The sequence below is a fragment of the Agelaius tricolor genome, unplaced genomic scaffold, assembly GCF_023055355.1.
Source record: "Agelaius tricolor isolate 1412-34295 unplaced genomic scaffold, bAgeTri1.0.p SCAF_2, whole genome shotgun sequence".
NCBI lineage: Eukaryota > Metazoa > Chordata > Aves > Passeriformes > Icteridae > Agelaius > Agelaius tricolor.
The window spans coordinates 94,898,007-94,919,447 of NW_027269262.1; the positions used below are offsets into that span (position 1 = coordinate 94,898,007).

Consider the following 21,441-nt stretch of genomic DNA (forward strand, 5'->3'; position numbering starts at 1 on the left):
GAGGCTTTTCCATCCCAGGGGAGGAAACTCTTTTATTTACATATCAAAACACAGGAGTTAACAAAAGACATTTTCATATCAACAAAAACCACGATGTTTTTATTAAAAATCAACTCGTTGGACACACCCTGGGGCACAAGTGACATCCCAGGGTGAGGATCTGCTGGTCCTCCAGTGCCTGGGGGATGTTGTGAATTTGGGATGGTGACAAAACCCCTCCACAGGGGTCACTTGGTGAAGGGAACCCCCCTGTGGGGACCTGTTTGGGGGGCAAAGCCACCGCCCATTGGCATTTCCTACCCTGTCTCTGATCATACCTGGATCCTGCATCCCCAGGGAGCCCCAGTCCTTCCCAATTCCCTCTGATTCCTTTTCCCCACAGGATTTTGCCTGAGGGGCTGTAGATGAGCAAATCCCACGAATCACATCTGTGTGGGAGAACAGCACCTGCCACAACAAAATCCCTTGGAAATTTTACCTATGGATGCAAAACCCCATTGTTCCAGTGTTCCTTCACTCTGTTCCTGCTTGGATTTGGAGAGTCCCCAAAAACCCCCAAACCCTGGAGGAGTTGGCTTGGCTTTCCCAATGGAGCCCCAATCCCTGCTAGGATAGGGAGAGGAGGGGGTTGGGTGCAATTCAGGGAGACCCCAAAATGCAGATTGTGATCTCAGCACCACTCCAAACACATTTCCACAAGGGATGCTCTCAGCTCCAGGAAATCTCCTCCCAAAAGCAAGGGGATGGAGAGGGATGGGCTCTTGGAATGGTGGGATCAAGGCTGTGGGGGCTTTACACCCATTACATCCCATCACAGTGACTTGTCCCTGATACATCCCAGCCTGGATGTGGAAATGTCACCTGATGGCATTAAACCACCCCAGGTCCCCCTGTCCTGTCCTTGTGGCTGGGACAGCACCCGAGGATGGATGGGGATGGGAACCTCTTCCCAGCCCCACAAGCATCCAAGGAGGTGGCAGGACTTTCCTTCAACAAACTATCTGAAAAGGTCATTTATTGGTCAATTCAAAGGTTCCAAACAAAGCTGCTCCCCTGCAGGAACGAGCGGTGCATTCCCACGCTGCCGCACGGCTCCGTGTCCCAGTGACATCCCGGGAAAGCAAGAGGAGGAGGAGGAGAGGGGTGCCATGTCTGGACATGGCATCCTGAGGTAGGTGCCAGGTCGTTCCCTGGCTCTCCAGTTCCTGAGCTGGTCGGCTGTCACAGGATTGGGATGGACTCACAGCCGGGGCTTGATCTGCAGCCGTTTCCCTGGAGGGAGGGAAGGGAATGGTGATGGTGGGAAAGGGGGGGAACACAGCTGGATATTCCCAGGCTTCCCCTTGCCTGGTCATGGGAGGGGGTTAAACCGCTGGGAAATCGGGAATGTGGGTGGTTTTCCACCCTGGCAGCACTCACTGGACTCACCGCTGCCACCCACAAGGGAGCTCTCGGAATCCTGCAGGGATGCCCTGGGGAACATTCTCCTCCTTTTGGCGTTGCCTGGAAAGAAAAGGAAGAAAAGAGGAGAAAGTCATTGAGGCTGACTCAGGTCACCTTGGGAATACCTTGGAATGCAGGTGGAGGAGTGTCCTAAGTTCCTCTTGTGCTTCACATCCCCCTTGGCCATGTCAAGGATGGAGGTGGCTCATTCCCCAAATCCCTGAGCATCCTCAGCTCCCTGCAAGTGGCACTCAGAGGTCGCTTCCCACCATGGAGCAGCAAATCTGCTGCAAAATTCCCAAGTTATGGGTGAAAAAGAGAATTAAAAAGGATCCAAACCTTCCCACTGGTGAACATCAGGACCTGCTTTGGTGCTGGGATGGAGCTGTAAAGAGCTGAGCGTCAGCAGTCATCACCCCAAGCATTCCCAGCATCCATTTAGGATGATCCAGGTGATGTCTACTGCTTGCTGGAACATGGTGCTTCCTCCAAAGAGGGTTCTGGATGCTCATGTAGAGCCAAAACACCATGAAGTGCCTCTGGGAGGTGACCTCCATGTAGGACAAGTCCAGCACTGTCCCATGGACCAAGGTGGACAGAGTGAAATCCTTCTCCATTTCAACCACAACGTTGGGAGTACCTTTCTGCAGGTTCTCCTATTTTCCCTCTCCAAAGGGTTTGGAGAGGTGTTTATGGGCTTCCACGTACCAGAGTGATGGGTGGAAAGGAAAGTGGTGGCCACTTGGCCACCAAGATGAATGAGGGTGGAAAAAAGTGGAGGTTTCCCAGAAGAAAAAGGACCCACAGGTTTAGTGGGAAAAGTTCCCCTTCATTTGGGACTAATGGAGATGGAGAAGGTCGTGGAGAAGATGGAGGGAAGCCAGCCCAAACCCCCTCCAGATGTTCTGTTGCTCGTGCTCCTGCAAAATTCTGCATGGCACTTCCCAAACAATGAACCCAACCTGGAGGTGGGACCAAGGACACCTTCAAGCAACCTTGAGAGCCCAAAGGAGAAAGTTTTTGGGGCAGGGGAGGCAGGACAGGTGACGACCCAACAACAGGGAGTCTCCAAGAGTTTTCCTTCGCTTTCCAACTTGGATAAACAAACTTGCCGGGAGTCGAAGCCGCGCTGGCAGTGATTCATCGCTCTGGAGTTAATTTATGGAAAATAAAGAGGGCTCATTTAGCACCTTTCCACCCTTAATATAACTCCCATACATCAGCGGGATGCATGGCAGACACGGCGGATCAGGATATTCCTCACCGGCAACGCAGCCGAATCTGGCTGGGATTTGGGAATGGTGACATGGAGCAAAACACCCTTGCATCCCCACCCTCCTAATTTTTCCCTTTGGCATCCAGCCAGGTGGTTTTTCCAGCCTGGGATCTGTGAGTCCCAGGCTGGTTGCTGGAATGAGGGTCCGGAGCTGCTGGTTGTCACCTCAAGGGGTCAAAATCAACAACTCCACATTCCTGCCCCATGGTGTGAGTTCAATAGGAATGGTGGGAAAGGCTGAATTCCCTTTGGATGAGCCAGGGAAAACTTCCTTAGCTGATATCCGTGAGGCAGCTCAAAGCAGGTTTGATTACAGAAGTAGAAATATGGATTTATTTCTTTGGGAGAAGAAGGAAAAAGGTGCTTTTTAAATTGACCATAATTAACTTCCTGACTTTGGTACAGAGCGCACGGGGCCAAGATACTTCCAAAGTATCCATGCTTGATTTCCAACAGATTCCTCAAAAAAATCAAGGCAGGAATGAGAAAATGAACCCAAAATAGGTCCTGAGAGGGCTAAACTGGTTCCTTTTTTCCCCTTGGATGGAAGGAGATGGAGGAAGGATGGCGCAGCCAAGGGGTGAACACCACATCCCAAAAAACCCCCGGGAGGGAAAACCTGGACCAAACGGGGGTGTCACTCCACTCAACCCTGGCAAAGGAAAAGATATTTTTCCAGTTTTTTGCTTGGGAGATCCTGCAAATGGCGTGATCAATCTTGGGTCGCATCTCCAGCTCCTTCACTCTCTCCCCCCGTGCCGCCTTTCCCGGCATTCTGGGAGCGGCACAATCCATCTTCCAAGGAACCAGGTATATAATTTCTAGTTAGTGAAAGCAACCCCTTTTTCATTCCAAAGATTGAACGGCTTCCGAAGGAGAGGAACTGAAGCTGGATCACGAGTTTTCCATCGAAACCCAGGCGGTTTTCGCTGAGCTTGTCAGGCTCGTCGGAGAATTAGGACTTCCAGCGCTCTTCCTCCTGATAGAAATCAACATTTATTTTGCCTAAGCCTAAGAAGGTGTCAGGCAGATGGAGAAACTTGCCACTCTTCTCCAGGAAAAAAGAGGGGAAAGGAGGAAATCTAATAGAAATATATTATCAAGTCTGAGGAGTGGACAGTGCAGTAAATCACACTTCAGGTGGCACCATTAGATTTTTCAATAAAACCTGGTTTTCCCCCAGCCGGAGCCGAGAGGCTCCAGCTGCATCCAACAGGGAAGTTAAAACCAAATTTGTTTCATCCAGATGCTGATCCGAGAGGGATTGAAAGGGATTTCAAGGTGGGGAATCCGCTTGGATGAAGGGTGAAAGGAGGTGGGTCTGGGCCTGGGGCCGAAATCCTCTCCCTGCTCATCATTCCTGATCCATGAGGGATTAAAAATTGGGTTTCTCCACAAGGTGGCGAGGTGGAAGGCAGCTGGAGATGCCCCACCTCAGGGGTGAAGATTCCCAAACCCCAAATCAGTGAGATATAGGGAAAGACAACTCCCTTGCAGCTTTCCAAACTTTACCACCCAGCAGGAGAAAAGCTGGAATTTTTGTTGGTTTCCTTTCCTCAACGACCTCCGGCCTGATGGAATGTTTGGTCTCCATTGTTCTCCTGATGCCACCAAAGGGTTTCATCCTGTCCTTCATCTTCCTCCAGGAAGGTCCAGAGCACCGAGATGAACCCCAGTATTTCCCTGCTGGATGCTCAAGGTTTAACACCATGAGGAGAAATTCCCTTCCAACACACTTTCCCTACTTATTCCAAGAAAAATATCCCTTAACCCTTTCCGGGACACCTTAGGGGAGTCCAGAGGCTGAATCTGCCTTGGAAAGGTCTTTTCCTTTCATTGCCAAAGTCTCCTGGAGAAACCTGAGCTGGGAGATGCCTTTATATATATATTTTTTTTTAATTTTTTTTAATTAAATAAAACTTGACAACAGAAGATGGGATGGAAAGCCCAGCAGCAAGGGCTGCATCCCAGAATTTCTCACAAATGGTTTTTCATGTGGAAAAAGCATATGGGGAGGGTTGGATCTCCTTGGCTCCATCCTGCACTGAATCCATGTGGTGACAACCTGCACTAGAAACTCATCCTGCTGCTCTTCCACCCCAACCTTCTGCCACAGGTGAATGAGACCCTAAAAACTGAGTCTAAATGCACCCATCCCTCAAACAGGACAACACAGATCCATCAAATTTCTTCATGGAAAAGGGTTGTCAGACATTGGAAGGGGCTGTCCAGGGAGGTTTGGACTCCCTGTCCCTGGAGATGTCCAAGGATTGGCTGGATGTGGCACTCAGGGCTCTGGTCTGGTGACAAAGTGAGGATTGGTCACAAGTTGAACTTGATGATCTTAGAGGTCTTTTCCAACCTTAATGATTCTGTGATCCCTCCAGCTCCATCCCCTACATCCACCAGACACCTCTGGGCTTGGGATACCTACAGCCTTTGGAGTGCCACAGATGACTCAAGTGTTGCTGGAGGCTGGGACTGCATCTCCTCATGTCCTGGTGGCCCTGAGTAGCTCCCAAAGTTAGAAACTTCACTGTGATTTAATTTCCTCATTGCAAAGTGTCCAATTTAGGACCTACCAAGTCTCACTCCTTTACCAGAAACTGCAGTAATTTTCTTCCATATTGATTTTTTGCCCAATTTTTCATGGAATCCTAAAAGGGTTTATGTTGGAAGGGACCTTAAGGACCAATTCCCATGGGCAGGGACATCTTCCACTAGTCCGGGTTGCTCCAAGCCTCATCCAAACTGGCCTTGAACACGTCCAGGGATGAGGCATCCACAACTTCTCTGGAAAATCTGTGTCAAGGCCTCACCACCCTGGAGATGTTTGTGACCACACAGAGAAATCAATTCCCTGTTTTTTATCCCCATTGCTTCCTCCCAAAAGGAACAAACTGCACCAAGTCCTGCTGGGGTCAAAGTGATGCCAGCTCCTGTTATTCCAGGACAATCCCCTCATGCACAAGCCCTCCAACCCCAACCATGCAGGGAAAGCTCCAGGGCATCTTCTGCCACTGACTCAACTGATCAAAGGCTTGGTTGCCTCACCTGGCTACCAAAAAAAAGTCCTGGAGCAAAGATCTGCTGGCAGAAGAAGCACCAAAGGAGATGCATCATGGCGATGAAGATCCCAGGGGGACTGGCCACATCCACATGGATAGCGGCAGCTCTGGATATCTCCCAAATTAAATTGGGATTGTCCTGTGCAGGACCAGGAGTGGGACTTGACAGTCCCTTCTAAACTGAGATATTCTCCAATTCTCAGATTCCTGGAGCTGGGAGTGGTTGGATCAAGCCCCACCACCAAGGCAGCGGGGACAGTGGCAGTTCCGTGCTGGGATCATCTCAACCACAGTGAGGAAAGAGGTGAAAATCCACAAAATCCCCAAACTTATCCCTCCTGAAGTAGAAGCCGTAAACAAACCCAGAAGCCGCCGCCACACCTCCCCGAATTCCTCGGAAGCCGAGGCGGTTGAGCGTGCTCAGCGGAGCCGTTAAAAAAGACTGGAGCGAGCATCTTCCATTAACGTTACGACCGTGAAATATGACAATAAAATGACGGCCGTATGGTCCCAAATTTGCAGCCCGCCGAGCTGCTCGGGGTTTATCGTCACTCAAACGTGCAGAGAGCTGTAAAATGTTTACAGAAAGGGTCGTTTGCGGCTATAAAATCCTCTTTTCTCTCCTAAACAAGGCTGAGCGGAGCCATTTACAAAGCCCGGAATGTTCATCGGGGGAGAGGGGAACATCTGTTCTCTCCAGGAGTTTGCAGTGATCTTCTCGAACAAATTAACTAAAATGGGTGCTTTCTAATTAAATTAGCACTCGATTGGAATGGTTTGCATTGGTGCAATTAGCGCGAGGAGGCCAGTTAGGCTCCAGCACAGGCGATTTAACTGGAAGGTGAAATATGGAAAAGCCCATTACCTGGAAAACAGGAGTTGGAGGGGCAGGGAAGCCTGTTCTCCCTCCAGCTCCATGCTCCTGGGTGGATAACACAAGGTGAAGGATGGGATGCCACCAAACCCACTCTTCCCATTTGGGATGCTCGGCTGGGAGCAGTTGGCTGTCCCCGTGCTGCACAGATTGGCTTTTTGGAGGATGCTTGGAAAGTACCAGCGCCCTCAAATTACAGAATCCCAGAATCATTTCGATTGGAAAAGACCTCCGAGATCAACCTTTACCCAATCGCTACCTTGTCAACAAATCACTCTTCCAACCCCGATTTCCAGGCTCCTCTGGAGGGTTGGGAACACGCCAGTGGCTCTGCTCCATGCACGCAGAACACATCCCTCCTTTCCAGTCCCCTTTCCCTATATCCTGAACCCAGACCCCCACTGAGACCCTGCAAGCACATGCTATTGCCCACGCTGGTCCTTAAAGGTCATCTCCAAACTCCCTCCCTTCCCCTCCCGTGTTTTTACTCGTTCCTCTTGCATTTCCCAGGATTAAAAGGGCATTTTCTCCAATTGTGACCGTTTAACCAAGGAATTAATCTCATTCCTTAATGACAACCTGTCCTCTTCCTTATTTACCATCCCCATAATTTGTGTGTCAACTTCAGGCTTCACAAGCACAAACCCAATGTTATCGCTGGCACAGCTGCCCAGATCCCACCCCCAAATCCCACCACAGACTCCAGCTATTTTCTAGAAGAAAAGAGCTACGCAAGGACTCATCCTGACCACCCTCTCAGCTCCAAACTCAATCTCAGGATCACCAAATATTCTGAAGGAATACAGGAATATTGGAAGGGATCCACAAGGATCATGGAGTCCAGTCCAAGTGACATGGCCACAACAAAGCATTTGGTCCTTTAGAAGCATCAGTCCCATGTTCTCTTAGGATGGTGGCCAGGGCTCCTCTTATCCCATTGGATTTGGGTGTTTCTGGGGGCTGCTGTGACCTGAAATCCCTTGGCTGGGATTAAGATGAAACCCCAAGGATGGGCAAAACCCATGGATCAACATTCCCATGTCCAGACTCAGCACGTCATCTCTTTGGCAGGGAAATTGCTTCATTATCAGATGATTTTACAGCCATCTGCAATTTCTTTGGTTTTCCTTTCTAATGGATCCTCCAGCATCTGTTTTCCCAATTCCATGAGCCTCCCTGGGCAAAGGAGCACAGAGGGATGAGTGCCCAGACCTCGTAGCTGCCAGCTTCAGCCAGCCTTCCTGATGACATTTCCAAATGAACCAGGTCCTCCTCCTCATTCTCCCACCCAAAACGCCTGGAAATCATCCTCCCTTGGATGCACACACTAGAATTAAGAAGAAAAGGATGCCCTTGCTCCTGAGTTACTCCTGGCTGCCAAGTGTATTCCAAGGCATTTTAACAGTCTTCTTGTCCATTAATTAATTGTTCCAACTTCATCATGGAGACAAAAATCCTGGTTAAGTTGCTGCTTTGGGAATACTTCCTGAGATCAAAAAGGAGTTGAACCAGGGCTAAGGAAGAGGAAGAAGGGGAGAAGAAATCCCTGGAAAGGGAAGCTGAGTGTTTCACTCCGTGTTGTGGAGAGGAACATTCCCAGCTGGGATGGTCCCCTCGCTGTGTCCACCACACTGTGGCTCAACAGCACCCGCGCTCGTCTCTGACTTCGGGAATATGTTGCTAATCCTGGGAATTCTCTTTCCAACAGCATTAAGGCATCTCAGCCCTCCCTGGCTTGAAGCGGCTGAGCCAGGCACAGCCTCGCAGATCCTTATGGATGATCCTGTAAATGCTTCAGCCTGGCTTTTGCAATGGAATTCATCCCTTACCCCAGTGGGATCCTGCTCCGGCTGCATGGAAAGCAGGGATCAAAGATGGGAAAGGCTCACACTGAACCAAATCTTGTGCCAGCAGAGCTGGCAACGGGAATTTCATCGTTACTCCCACAAAATATTGTGATTTCTGAGACCATTCCTGGATGGTGCTCTGAGATGAAGCTGCACATCTCTCTGGAGAAGGATGGGAGAGGAAAAGGGAAATGTGGAGCATCATCCAGCCAAAAACCTCCCACTCAGAGCTGGGAAGAATCAGGCACAATCCCGGCCTCACCATCTCCATCACCTCTGCTGCTGGGGGTATATCCCTGGACCCCAAAATCCCATCCCTTTAGGGATTTTCCCATGGAAGAGCTGAAAGAGGAGAGAAGGAACCAAGGAGAACACTGGAGAAGCAGAAGCTACTTGCTCTCACGTGGCAGAATTCCTAAAAAGTTCTGCTCATCCTAAACCACATTTTCCAAAAATTTTACTGACTTCCAAAGTGAATAATCTCAGACTAACAGCTCTTCTTTCAAATTTCCAACCTGCAAACACTCCTCCTCACCTCCCACTGGAATGTTTTTTTATTGGAAAACTTCCAAGCTATTTCCTGCTGGGAAACAGGTGTGATGGATGGTCCAGAGGTCCTCCAGAGGCAGAGTATCCTTGCATCCCACTAAACGCCTTCTCTATAGGGCAGTGATGCGATTCCATCATGGAAATGAGAGCAGATTCATCATTGGATAATTTACACGATAAGGAAGGAGTTGATAAAATAAGGGGACAAAGTCCTGATACACAATTTTGGGAACAGACACAAGGATTTGTGCCCAGATGGGAATCCTGACTGCCATCCCAGTTTGGACTCCCAGTCTTAACTGGTTTGGTGACTCACAAAGAACATGGATCCCATCAAAATCCATGGAGAACAACAGAGAATAACTTTTTTTTTCTTGGAAAACCAGAGCAGCTCCAAGCAGAGGATGTGATTCCTACCTGGTTCATCCTCTGGCTCGTCCTCATCCCCCTCCTCTTTGCAGCCCAGGGAACCAGGAGATTCTGGGGATCGGAGGGAGATGAAGGATGGCAGCTTTTGCAGGCAGCTACTTGGCTTGGGCTCCTCCTCTTTCCACAACTTCACCTCTTGCTCTGCACTGGAGGGTCCAGGAATTTCCCCATCATCCTGGAGCTGAGCTGGATCATTCCTGCAGGAATGGGAAAAACAATAAGGAAAAGTAAAACAATCCCACTTGGCAATGCTGGACAGGGCATCATATGCAATGGAAGAGGCTTGGAGCTCCCAGGTCCCCATCCAAGGCCATGCTGTATCCCTGATTTCCCTGAAGCCAGCACAGATTCAGCTGGAGTTTCTCCCTCCCCACCTGGATTCCCTGTCCTGCACTTCCCTGCAAGGTTCCCAGCTCCTCAGTTTCTTGTGGAGGTGCTGAGCTCCTGTTTGTGATCAAGCAGAGGGAAGGGGAGATGGAAGGCGTGGGGAGCTGGGATGGCTTGGAGGTGTCCTGCTGGGCTTGGCTCATTCCCAGCCCTGCCACTCTCTTCCAAGCTAACTTGACACTCCAGCTCCTTTGACATCTCCCATGACGGTGCCAATAAAGGAAAAAAAAACCCTCTGGAGCAGCTTCCAAGCTGGGGCGTGCTCCCTTCCCAGCGGAGGACGCCAGGAGCCTCCCAACCAGGCAGGCCTGCACTCATTCCTCCTTCCCTAAAAAGAGCAAGGAGCTATTTTACACCTCGTTCACACCGGGAACGTGAGCTGGGTGTCATTCCAAGGCTCTTCTGTCACCAGGGATAAGTTCGGAGAACCCGCGGAGCTGCTCGTCCCCCTCTGCTACCTTACAAGGCAGGGCCAGGATGAGGCCCAGGCCCAGACCATGGAGGATTCCAGGAGCATGGACCAGCCTGGCAAAGCTCCCAGGTCCCTCCCTTTCCATCCCACCTTCACTACCATCTCCCACTGCAAAAAGCCATGGAGAAGCCACACACCCAAATCCATTTTTCCTCCTCCCACTGAGCAGAACTTGGAGATTTTGGCTTTTAAAGCCAAATTTCCATTTGGCTTTAGTTTTAATTCCATTGGGATGTTGTTGTCCTGCACGCAGGACTTGAGAGTGAGGGCAGAGGGTGTGCCAAGCTCAGGAAAATCCATCTCCCTGTGAGGATGAGGATGGACACATCCATCATCAGCCTGTGGCTCCATCCCAGCACCCAAAAACATCAGGAAGAGCTGAGAGAGCTTCCAAGGATTAACCAAGGGCCCAGCTCAGCACTAAACTTTTCCAAAGCCGCTTATCTCCATGTCCATCCCCATTTCTGATTCTCCAGCCCCTCCATGCCATGGAGAGGGCTCAGCTCTGCTCTCCAACATGGATGTAAGTAAGAGGGATGATGTTTTCCAGTTTCCCACATAACTATGGATAACCTGGACCCACTTTCAGCAGTGGAATCTCCATCAGGACTCCTCCATCTCCAAGAGGAAGGTCTACAAAAGCCTCAAGGGTTCCTGGAGGTGCTAAAGCCCTGGATGGCACATTCCTAAGTGTGAATTCCCTCTTTCCTCTCCATCAGCTCTTCCTCAAGTATGGACACTGCCCATCCCAGAGGTGGCTCCATCAGAAAACACCACAGTGACCCACACCAACGCATCTTAAAATAAACCAGGATACAGACAGAACACGCCTGGAAGAGGAAAAATATGGAGCAGGTTGGGAAGCAAACTGTTAAATGAAGCAAAATGAGCTCTTTCCTACCTGCCTGATGCCTCCTGGATCCGTCTCCACTTGGAAGGGGGATTGTTGTGGTCTCCATCACCTCCAACCTGCTGTGGGTGACGTCTCTTCTGGGGGTGCAGGAGTTTGCACCGGGCACCCTTGGGGCAGACCCCTTTCTTGGCAAAGTCGGGACAAACCAGCGTGTGCTTCTTCTTGCACTACCAAGGAAAGAGGAAGCAGAGTTGGAAAAGGCAGAGAAAACCCTGTGGGAGCACAGGAATCCACAGCTGAGCTCCTTCAGGTGGCACCAACACCTTGCTAAAGGGAGAGAGGGATGTGTTGGCGTTTCCTTCTCCATATCAAAACAATATTCCAAGAAAAAATACTACTAAAAATAATATTCTAGTCTCGTACATTCCACACCTGCCCACGGTTTTCCAAGTGCTTGATTTTACGGATTCAAACCACCAAAGCCTTAACAGCAGTGATTTACCCCTGAAGAAGTCCCAAGGAGGTTATTTGGGCTGGAGAAGCTGGTTTTGGAGACAACACAGGATTTTATTGTCCCAGACATGCTTGGGACTTGGGAAAGAGCAGGAAAGAGCTGGAACAAAATCCTTTTAGGACTTATCCCAAAGGATTGCTGCCTGGACCAGCTTTCTGAGGAGGATGGATGAGGGCTGGAGCTGAACCTGCTCTTCCCAAGGCTTGGTTGATGGTCCCCATCCAGGGAAGCTCAGTGTGCCCATGGAATGGGGCTGTTAAAACAGCAGCATTGAGATGTTCATCCCTAAAAATGCTCCTGCACTCCCAGCTCTGGATTTTGGCAGCTCCCAGCAGCCACCAGTGGTTCTGGTGAGAGCAAGGTGTCATCAGTGTCCCAGAGCTTTCCCACAAGGTTTTCTGCTGGGAAATGGCACTTTTTGGCAGTGGGAAAGGCAGGCAGGGAAGAGGAGATGCCTTCAGCTGGGATTTCTATCTGGGTTCTTGGGAATGAAGGTGGGAGGAAGGAAAAAGAACAGACTCTCTCTAATCTCTGTTCCCAGCAATCCAGAGAGCTCATCCCAGCATATCCCAAGGGATGAAAGGTGGGAGCAAGTCCTGGGCCCTTCTTAGTCCCATGTGGACCCACTCCCACCCAGGATGCTCCATCCTAACCAGTTTGGCTTTTGCATCACATTGTGACATCCATGGAGAGACAACCCAACACACGTGGCGCAACCAAAAATTCCCAACTCCAAGATCCATTCCCTTGTAGACCTCCAGGAGAAATGTGGGTCCTTCCACATTCAGATGCCCAAGCATCCCATTCCTTCATGCTACAGACACTCAAATTTTGGGGAAAACGAGATAAATCCATGGGGAAACAAACACAGGGAGGGTTTCAGCACCACCGTTCTGGCCTGCTTATAAAAATCCATCCTGCTGACAATGGGGGATGGAGGTCAATTCCTGCCCTTTTAATGCAACTTTTCTTTGGGGACACAGGAGCAGCTCCCCGTGCTGACCTTTGGGATTAAGCAGGATTCCTGCCGAGCTCTCTCCTTGAAAAGCAGAAGGATTTGGCAGCTCCATCACCCGAGGCTGAGCGCTGAAGTCGGCGGCGGAGCAAGGAGCTCGTGTGCTGGAGGTTGGGGATGGTGCTGAGCAGCAGGAGGGCTGGGATCCACATGGACACACGGATATGGGCTCAATGTGGGGGACAGCTCAGTGATAGTGCTGCTTTTCCATAAAAAAGACATTTAAAACTCCCATTCCTATGATTTTGCACCTCTTATTTCAAGGAGCTGGAATGGGAAGTAACTCTACAACCAACGGGCAACCTGGAAGTAGAGTTGGGTCTGAACAGTGCCTGGCTTTGCCATTACTCCCAGATCCTGTGTTTTATAGGAATGTGGAAGGCTTCGGGTTGGAAGGGACTTAGAAATCATCTCGTTCCACCCCCCTGCCATGGGCAGGAACACCTTCCCTATCCCAGATTTTGCTCCCAGCCCTGTCCAACCTGGCCTTGGGCACTTCCAGGGATGGGGCAGCCACAGCTTCTATAGGAAACCGGTGCCAGTGCCTCATCACCCTCATAGGGAAGGATTTCTTCCCAATATCCCATCTAACCCTGCCCTCTGGCAGTGGGAAACCATTGTCCCTTTTCCTGGTACCCCATCCCTCGTCCAAAGTCCCTCTACAGCTCTCTTGGAGCCCATTTAGACACTGGCAGAGACTCTAAGGTCCCCCTGGAACCTTCTTGTCTCTAGGCTGGACATTCCCAGCTCTCCCAGACTGTCTCCACAAGATATTTTCTTCATTTTCTCATTTTACCTGCAGACAGGATACATTCTGGAACATTTGGAAAAGGCAGCAACCAGACAGGAATTCAAACACAGGAATTTCTCCCAAAATATTAGCAAGAAGAAAAGCAAATCCCTCAATCTGATAACCTCTTTTAAAATAAATGAGACAAAATTAGGGAAGAGAAAAAAATAAAGGAACACCCTATTAGGGATTGAAGACTGGGATGAATGCGTGGGCAGACCTTCCAAGCCCACCTGGAAGGGACAATCCCAGTGGAGCACAAGATTGTGGGATGGTCCTTGGTGCCAGGTCCTGGTCTGACCATCCACAGTTCCTGGAATCACAGAATATCCTGAGTTGAAAGGGACTCCCAGGGATCATCAAGTCCAAATTCCATCTCTGCCCTGCATGATCCCTGAAAAGGATGTGAAATCCTCTTCTGTAAAGGGGTTTCCAGCACAAAATCGACTTGAAAAGGAGAAGAGCAGGAAAAAAAGAGCCCTGACCTCAAAAAGCCACATGGATGCATCCCTGCTACATCGAGGAATTATGCTATTTTGGGAAAAGGCCAAGACTGTTCCTTCCCAGCAGGGCACCAATTACAGGGTGGGACAGTGCCATGATCCCAACTGGGCACCGGGATCAGGATGTGCCATGTCCCCAGTGCTCCACCCAGCCCCAACCTCCAAGTGAATCCTTGGAGCAGCCCATGTTTATTGGCTCCATGGTAAAAAGATACTTAATAAAGAAAACAAACCGTGTGCGACTAATCCCGGGGCTGCTTCCCCAGCTCGGGTTTCTAATGGCTTTTCCACACCGTTCCCAGCGCTCCGTCCCTTCTTCCGCAAGGCCCCGTCCATCCTCGCTGTCCCACAGCTGGGCTGGTGAGGCTGGAATTGCCTCTGGAGGCTGGAAAAGCCCCTTCTGTTTATTTACAGTAGCTCTCCTGCTCCTGCCAGATCCGACGTGCCGGGGCTGGGTTTCCACAGGGAATTTTGCTGCCGGCCACGCGTCAGCTGGGGTGAAGCCGAGCGGGGCTGTGGGGTGGTGCTGGGGGTCATCTGATCCCTGACACCTGTTGGGGTGGCTAATTATACCCCCCCCGGGACCCCCGCCAGACCACAGGTTGGGCCATAAAAAGGGAAAAAACTCTGGTCCCTTCCACCAGAGAGATGAGAAAACCCCAGAGAATCCCTAAAAAGCCGCAGGGAGGAATCTCACCCCACTCTGGCTCCTTGCCAACATCCCCATGGGCATGTCCCAGTCCCAGTCTCCCCGCTGTGGGGTTCCCCCCACAGCCTGTCCAGCAATGGTGCCCAGGGTTGGGATGGTGCCCAGCTGGCAGATCTCATATCCAGGACTCCTCCTTGGCTGCCAGGACAGCCTTGGGTGAAATTCCAGGTGCTGTCAAGCATCCACAAGGCCTTAAATGGTCCAACGGAGCCCAGTGTGCTCCAGGAGTGAGACAGGGATGAGGAGATTTGCAGAGCCCAGCCTTCTTTAGCACAAAGCTGGCAAAGGAGGAGGCAGCAACTGGTGGAAAGTCCTGGCTCAGTCTTGGGAATGATGTTAATGAACATTTTCCATGAATAAGCTTGGCAGGAAGGGATGGAGGGTGGGAGGAAGGTGAAGCTGGGTCACTGGGCCAACCAACAACCAACCCACTGACCGTATGGGGTGGGGAGGAGAGATCCCACCCAGCCTCCCATTCCTGGCTCCTGGGCAGCAGTTTGGCCAGGTTGAACTTCTCAAGTATCTCCAGACTTAATCCTTTCCCAGTGCTGCAGGACAGCAGGTGACAAGGGCTGAACTTGGATGATCCTTGTGGGTCCCTTCCAACTCAAAACATTCAGTAATTCTGTGAAGAGATGACAAAGTGCTGAAGCACTCTTCCCATCTCCTTGGGATCTATGTCCATCCCTCTATGTCCATCCATCATGACAGACACAAATCCCACCAACCAGACCTTCAGGGGAAGGGAAGCATTAACATCCCCAAAACTCAACTGCCTCAACTCCACTGTTCCCTACTTTTTAAAGCCCTCTTGAGCATCCACGCAGCTTTTGCCGAAGCTATTCCAGGTATCCCCATGGCCAAGCAGTGGGATTAATGGACTGGATGGATGTCAGGCTGTTTTAATGTCTGTCTAAGTGGTTGTTGGGATGTGATGGCTGGAGGTGCTGGAGCTGTTTTGACGCCGCTCCGAAGTGACAGCCAGTAAATGGTTTTTCCGATTGCTTTTTTATAATTGGGTGCAGATGGAAACAGCCTTTAAAAAAAAAAATCTCAGCCCCCTGTCATTAAAACCTGGAGGACAATACATCCAAACATCATCCAGACTGGAATAATGATGGAGAAATTTAACCGATGTGGTTATCTGAAGGAATTTGCTCCAAAACAAGTTTCTGCCCTCAAAACAGTTTGCCCAGCAAAATGCCTGTAGTGAAGGGATGATTCCTGATGGTCATCTCCAAATGATTAGAGGAATTTGGGATCTAAAAGCTCTCCAGAATCCACTGCAAATCCATAAACCCTCTCACTTGGTATTTTCAGGAAATAAAACAACATTTGAGCTAAAATACCTCTCAAGCTGGAGAAGACAAAGATGGTGTTTTGAAAATCATTGGGAAAATCATATTTAAGAGGCAGCAAAGGAGACGGGAGGGAATCCCTGCTCATAGCAGGAGGTTGGAACTGGATGGTCTTTAAGGCCTCTTCCAACCCAAACCAGTCTGCAATCCCAGGATTCTGTGAAACAACGAGAACACCCACTTGGTGTCATCTGCAAACTTGCCAAGGGGGCAAGTACAGACCCTTGAGGGCCACCATCTGTCACTGGTTTCCACTGGAAATGGAGTCATTGCCTTTTTGCACATCCAGAAGGTGAATTCTGAACCCGGCATTCATCCTCTTGTGGCAATGCCTATGGAATTCAACCATCCCCTCAAATGCTTTGAGGAACCCCATTTCCATCAGGGACCTACCTCCACGATCCCATCCATCCCACACTAAAGCTACAACAGAGCCACTTTCACATGGCCTACCCATCAATGGTAATTCCCAACCCCAAATCATCACTGCTGGGTGTGGAGTGAGGCAGACACTCACTGGACATTCCCAATGGTGTCATTTCCATCAGGGATCCTGGGGCTCCACCACATGCCTGGTTCCAGGTGGCTCAGGGCACCACCAATGGGATCCTGGGGTGCATTAGGAAGAGCAAGTTGAGGGAGGTGATGCTGCCCCTCTCCTCAGCACAGATGGGGCACATCTGGAGTGCTCTGTCCAGCGCTGGAGACATGGAGCTCCTGGAGCAGCTCCAGAGGAGGACAACAAGGATGATGAAGGGTCTGGAGCATCTCTGCCAAGGAAAGGCTGAGGGAGCTGGGGCTGTTCAGCCTCAAGAGGAGACACAGCTGAGAGGGGACCTCATCCCTGTCTGTCCCTGTCTGCAGGGAGGGCTCAGAGCAGGGCCCAGGCTCTGCTCTGGGGGGCCCAGCAGTGGCACAAGAGGAACAGCAGGGACTGATCCCAGGAAATTCCACCTGGACATGAGGCAGAACTTCTTCCCTGTGCAGTGACCAAGCCCTGAGCAGAGATCAGAGAAGGGCATGGAGTCTCCCTCACTGGAGATATTCCAGAGCCTTCTGGACACAATCCATGTGCTCTGGGATGTCCCTGCTTGGACCAGATGCCCCATTGTGGTCCCTTCCAACCTGAGCCATTCTGTGACCCTGGGAATCACCTACTGTTCACAGGATGTGGGGATTTTCTGACAGAGAACAGATCAGATCAAGGGGAGATTCCAGACAAGAAGCGAAACCCCAATCTGCCAGGTTTTGTGTTCATCTCTACAGAAGTTCAGGTTGAAACCAGGAAGTCTCTGCCTCATCACTACACTCCCACTTTAGAGCTGTGATTCTGTGGCTGCTCTTCTCCCAAACTTCCCAATTTACACATTTTGTGCCCCACCTCCTTCTACAAAGATATTAAAGTGTAAGAAAGAGAAAATCTCAGCCTGGGATTTATCTTGGTGCTGTTATCAACAATCCCAGACTATTAAACAGTTCCAGTGCATCCTGATAAGCCCCATCTTTAATGTAAGGATCAGAATTCCATTGGAGATGCTACAGTTAAATTAAAGAGGCAATAAGAACCCTCATTATCCCATTACAAACCAAGAGATACAACTGGAAACCCACAAGATTTCCATAGAGATACGAAGATAGGATTGGCCATGGAAGAATCTTGATCGGTTTTAAACCTCTTCTGAAGGCTACAAAGTGCTTCCAAAGGGAAGATCCCATTGCCACAACTGGGATTTATCATTCATTATCAGCAGCATTCGTTGCTAGAGGATGTGGACAAGGACTCAATATCCCCAGTAAACCAATGGGATGAACCTGGAGAGATTTCAGCCAGCTCAAATCCATCCTGGACACTACTGATGACCTTAAAAACAGCCTCATTACCAATCCTACACATACTTTATTTTAAATAAAAATTCCACTTGCTCATCAGTTTGGTGACTGAAGATTTCTGCTACACATTATGGGGGAAAAAATCCCAAATCAAGCTCCCAGAAAACATCTGTCAGCCAGAGCCAAAATTAAGGATAAACAAAATTAAGTTGCTTTTGTAGTTGATTTTCATACAGCTGCAGTGGACTATAAAAGAGCTATCAAAGGCAAAGCTCACCATCAGCTATTTCCAAATTATTACAGAATCAGGGACTCATTTAGGTGGGAAAATCCCATTCCCTCAGCACTGTTAAGGTCACCACTATGTCCACAAGTGCCACTTCCACAGGGCTGTTAAATCCCTCCAGGAATGAGTATTCCACAACTTGCCAGGTCAGCCTGTGCCAGGGTTGGACAACCTTTTGTTAGAGAGTTCTTCAAGGAAAAGCCAAGTTGGTTGGGAGTCAACCTGGGATCAAAGAAGGAGCAAAAAAACCCCAGAAACACCAAGATCTGATGGCTGTGAGGAAAGAAAAATGCTGGTTCAACCAGAAAAGTCAGCTGAGAGCAGAAAGCATGAACAGTGTTGAACTTCACCTTTCCATGATAAAAGATGAAGGAAAACAAGGATCCCAGGCTGCTGCTCTCCATCACTGGATAATTAAGAGAAAACACCATAGACATTTAATATTTACTGTTGTAACACAGCTCATGTGGCTTTTTCTAAAGAAATGTATTAAATTGAATGTATCAGACACACAAAAACATTACATTTCTGGTGGGAAATTGCTGAACTTCCACCAGAAAAAGAAAAAATAACCAACCAAACATAAAAAACCATACAAGAACGAGGTTTCAGCCGAGAAAAAATCCCCACATTTTGATTTTCTACAGCAAAATGCAGCAGCTGCCACTGCAAAAAAACACCAAGCTCCACCTGGGGGAGGAAAATTATTCTTCCCAAGGAAGCAGCACTTCCTCAGGCAGTGCTGCCCCTGTCCCATATTTTTTACACAGATAAGGCAGAAATTAGAGCTTTAGTGAAAGCTGTTGGTCCAATAAAAAGATGGATTTTAGGAATAAGATGAGCTGGGATGAGCAATCCCAGCACAGCTCAACCCTCCTGCCATGGCATGTCCCCATGTCAAGCCTAACCATCACAAGGGCTGGTTGTGCCAGTTGGGACTCCAGAGGGATGGGAACAGATTCTCCTCTTACCCATGATTTATTCCAGCACATCTCCCCGTGCCTTTCCAGGGAAGCTTCGTTGTTTAATCTCACTGTGTCTCACTGTTTAACAGCTCTCATGAGGGAACAATTTACCCACAGGCTCCAAGGCAGGCGATGGAAACAATCCGGAGAGAGGGATTTAATGCGGCTCTGGCGCTAATGGGCACAGAGGGGGGAAGATTATTTAATACAAAACAATCTTCCAGATGCAGCAATGGAATCATTGAGTGGTTTGAGTTGGAAGGGACCTTAATGATTTCATTTCAAACCCCTGCTGTGGGCAGGGACACCTTCCAGTATTCCAGGTTGCTCCAAGCCCTGCTCAACCTGGCCTTGGACACTTCCAGGGATGGGGCAGCCACAGCTTCACTGGACAGCCTCTGCCAGGACCTCACCACCCTCAGAGGAAGGAATTCTTCCCAATATCCCATCTAAATCTTTCCTTCTTCATCTTTTGTGCCTGGAAAGCAAATCCCAAGGCAGGTGCTCTTTGGGACCATCTATGGATGAGCTCCCAGCTCCAGGCTCTTGGCCTCACAGAAATCCCAGCTCATGGTTTGCCATCACATCTGGTTTGGGTTGGAAAGGTCCTTAAAGCCTATGCTGCTCCAACCCCCTGGCACAGGCAAGGACACTTTCCACTATCCCTGGTTGCTCCAAGCCCCATTCAACCTGGCCTTGAACACTCCCAGGGATGGGCCATCCACAGTGTCTCCACCCAATGTCTCCTCTTGCTTGTCCCTTGCTCTGGGGTCTTCACCACAGACACTTCACCCACTGCTGCTGGCTCATCCCTCACACCCACCAACCTCATCTCTCCTAGATAATTCCTCCTCCAAGCCCCTGCACAAGGCCCCATATGGGAGGAGGGATGTAGAAGCACAGAGGAGCTCTGACTGTAGAGCAGCTCATGAAAACATCTCCAAAAAGCCCTGGGAAGAACCTGCAAGAGGCCCCATTTCTCCCTCTCTCCCCACTTCCCTCTTGAGGCTTCCTCCAGTGCAGGTGGCCAAGCCCAGAGGGACATCCCAGCATGACCAGGTCAGGGTGCCAGGGAAGGGCAGGGAGCTCCAGGAAAACTGGGACAGAGATCTCTGAGGTGGGAGTCACTCCATGGCTTTAAGGGACTCGTATGATGTTGTGTTTAGGGATGATCCCTTTAGGAAGCACAAATGGTGGATGAACTTCCCAACCCATGACCAAGGAACCTGTAGGAATGCTGGAAACCAAGGTCCTAGCTCTGCCATCAGCTCCCTCCTGGAAACAGAATCCTGGAATCATTTAGGTTGGAAATGCTCTCCAAAATCATCAGGTCCAACTTTAGACTAATTAATTAATATTGGGGGTAACATTCCCTTTAAGAAGGATGTGATCATGGTCTTGTACAGGAGCTGTCCCCTTCCTCAAGGGTGGATTTAGACCCTCTACAATCCACATTCCCGAAAAAAGGACTTGGGAATGCAAAATTAAAGCTTTCTCACTTAATTCTAAATTCCTGGTGAAGCCAGAGCAGGTCAGTCCTGGCGTCATCTTTACAAAGAGCAGCTGGAATTACAGTCCATGGAATGGGTCAAAGGTGGATCAACTTATCCTGAGAATCCTGCAACACATCCTAGGAAGTCCTTAAGAGACAACACTGCCAACGACATGTCATAAATTATGGATAATAATGGACATTTTTGATGGAGGTCTACTAAAAATCAGGAATTGTGTTTGTCTGGGAGGGCACAAATAGGAAAATGCAACTGGAAGAAGAGCCCAGCGTGCCAAAAATCATCACAAAACAACTTCAATTCCTAATTATGGACCAGCCTCATCAGAGTTTATCCACCCAGGATGCTCCACCAGAGTCGCACACCTTCACATTCCGTGCTCTTTGTGCTTCAAACCAACATTGCTCGGACAGGGAAAGGCAGAACGAGGGAAGATTTACTCCCATCCTAAATAATTCACAAGAAAAGGGACTGCGCATCTTTAACAAGCCATCGTTTTATGAAGCAAGGTTAACATTTTTCCTTGATTCAGTAGAATATTATAAACTCTCCGGGGTCCATTTGAGGACTTTCTACTTGGAGCAAAGGCACGGACTCAGCACTTTTTATATTATTTAGAGAATAAAATTAACCCTTAATGGCCCAAGCTGGAATTTCTCCTCCCCAGTTAAATATGGCCCGCTCAGCAATTTCTCCCCATATATAATTACAGGCTGCTATCCATCATCTGGAGGAGAATGCTTTCCCGACATTCCAAAAGTG

At 49.5% G+C, this 21,441-nt stretch overlaps 1 protein-coding gene across 3 annotated transcripts in view; it reads right to left on the reverse strand.

Moving 5' to 3' along the window:
* The window catches only part of ZC3H3 (zinc finger CCCH-type containing 3), a 127,309-nt gene continuing 105,868 nt past the window's right edge, over positions 1-21,441 (reverse strand). For 2 of the 3 annotated variants that reach the window (XM_071421931.1, XM_071421933.1), the window contains exons 10-13: positions 11,247-11,425; positions 9,475-9,683; positions 1,420-1,503; positions 1-1,272 (exon numbers count right to left, since the gene is read on the reverse strand). In XM_071421931.1, coding sequence (XP_071278032.1) covers positions 1,241-1,272; positions 1,420-1,503; positions 9,475-9,683; positions 11,247-11,425 — 504 coding nt within the window. In that variant the 3' untranslated portion in view covers positions 1-1,240. The remainder of the gene's footprint in view (positions 1,273-1,419; positions 1,504-9,474; positions 9,684-11,246; positions 11,426-21,441) is intronic. The other variant, XM_071421932.1, reaches the window with a different exon arrangement.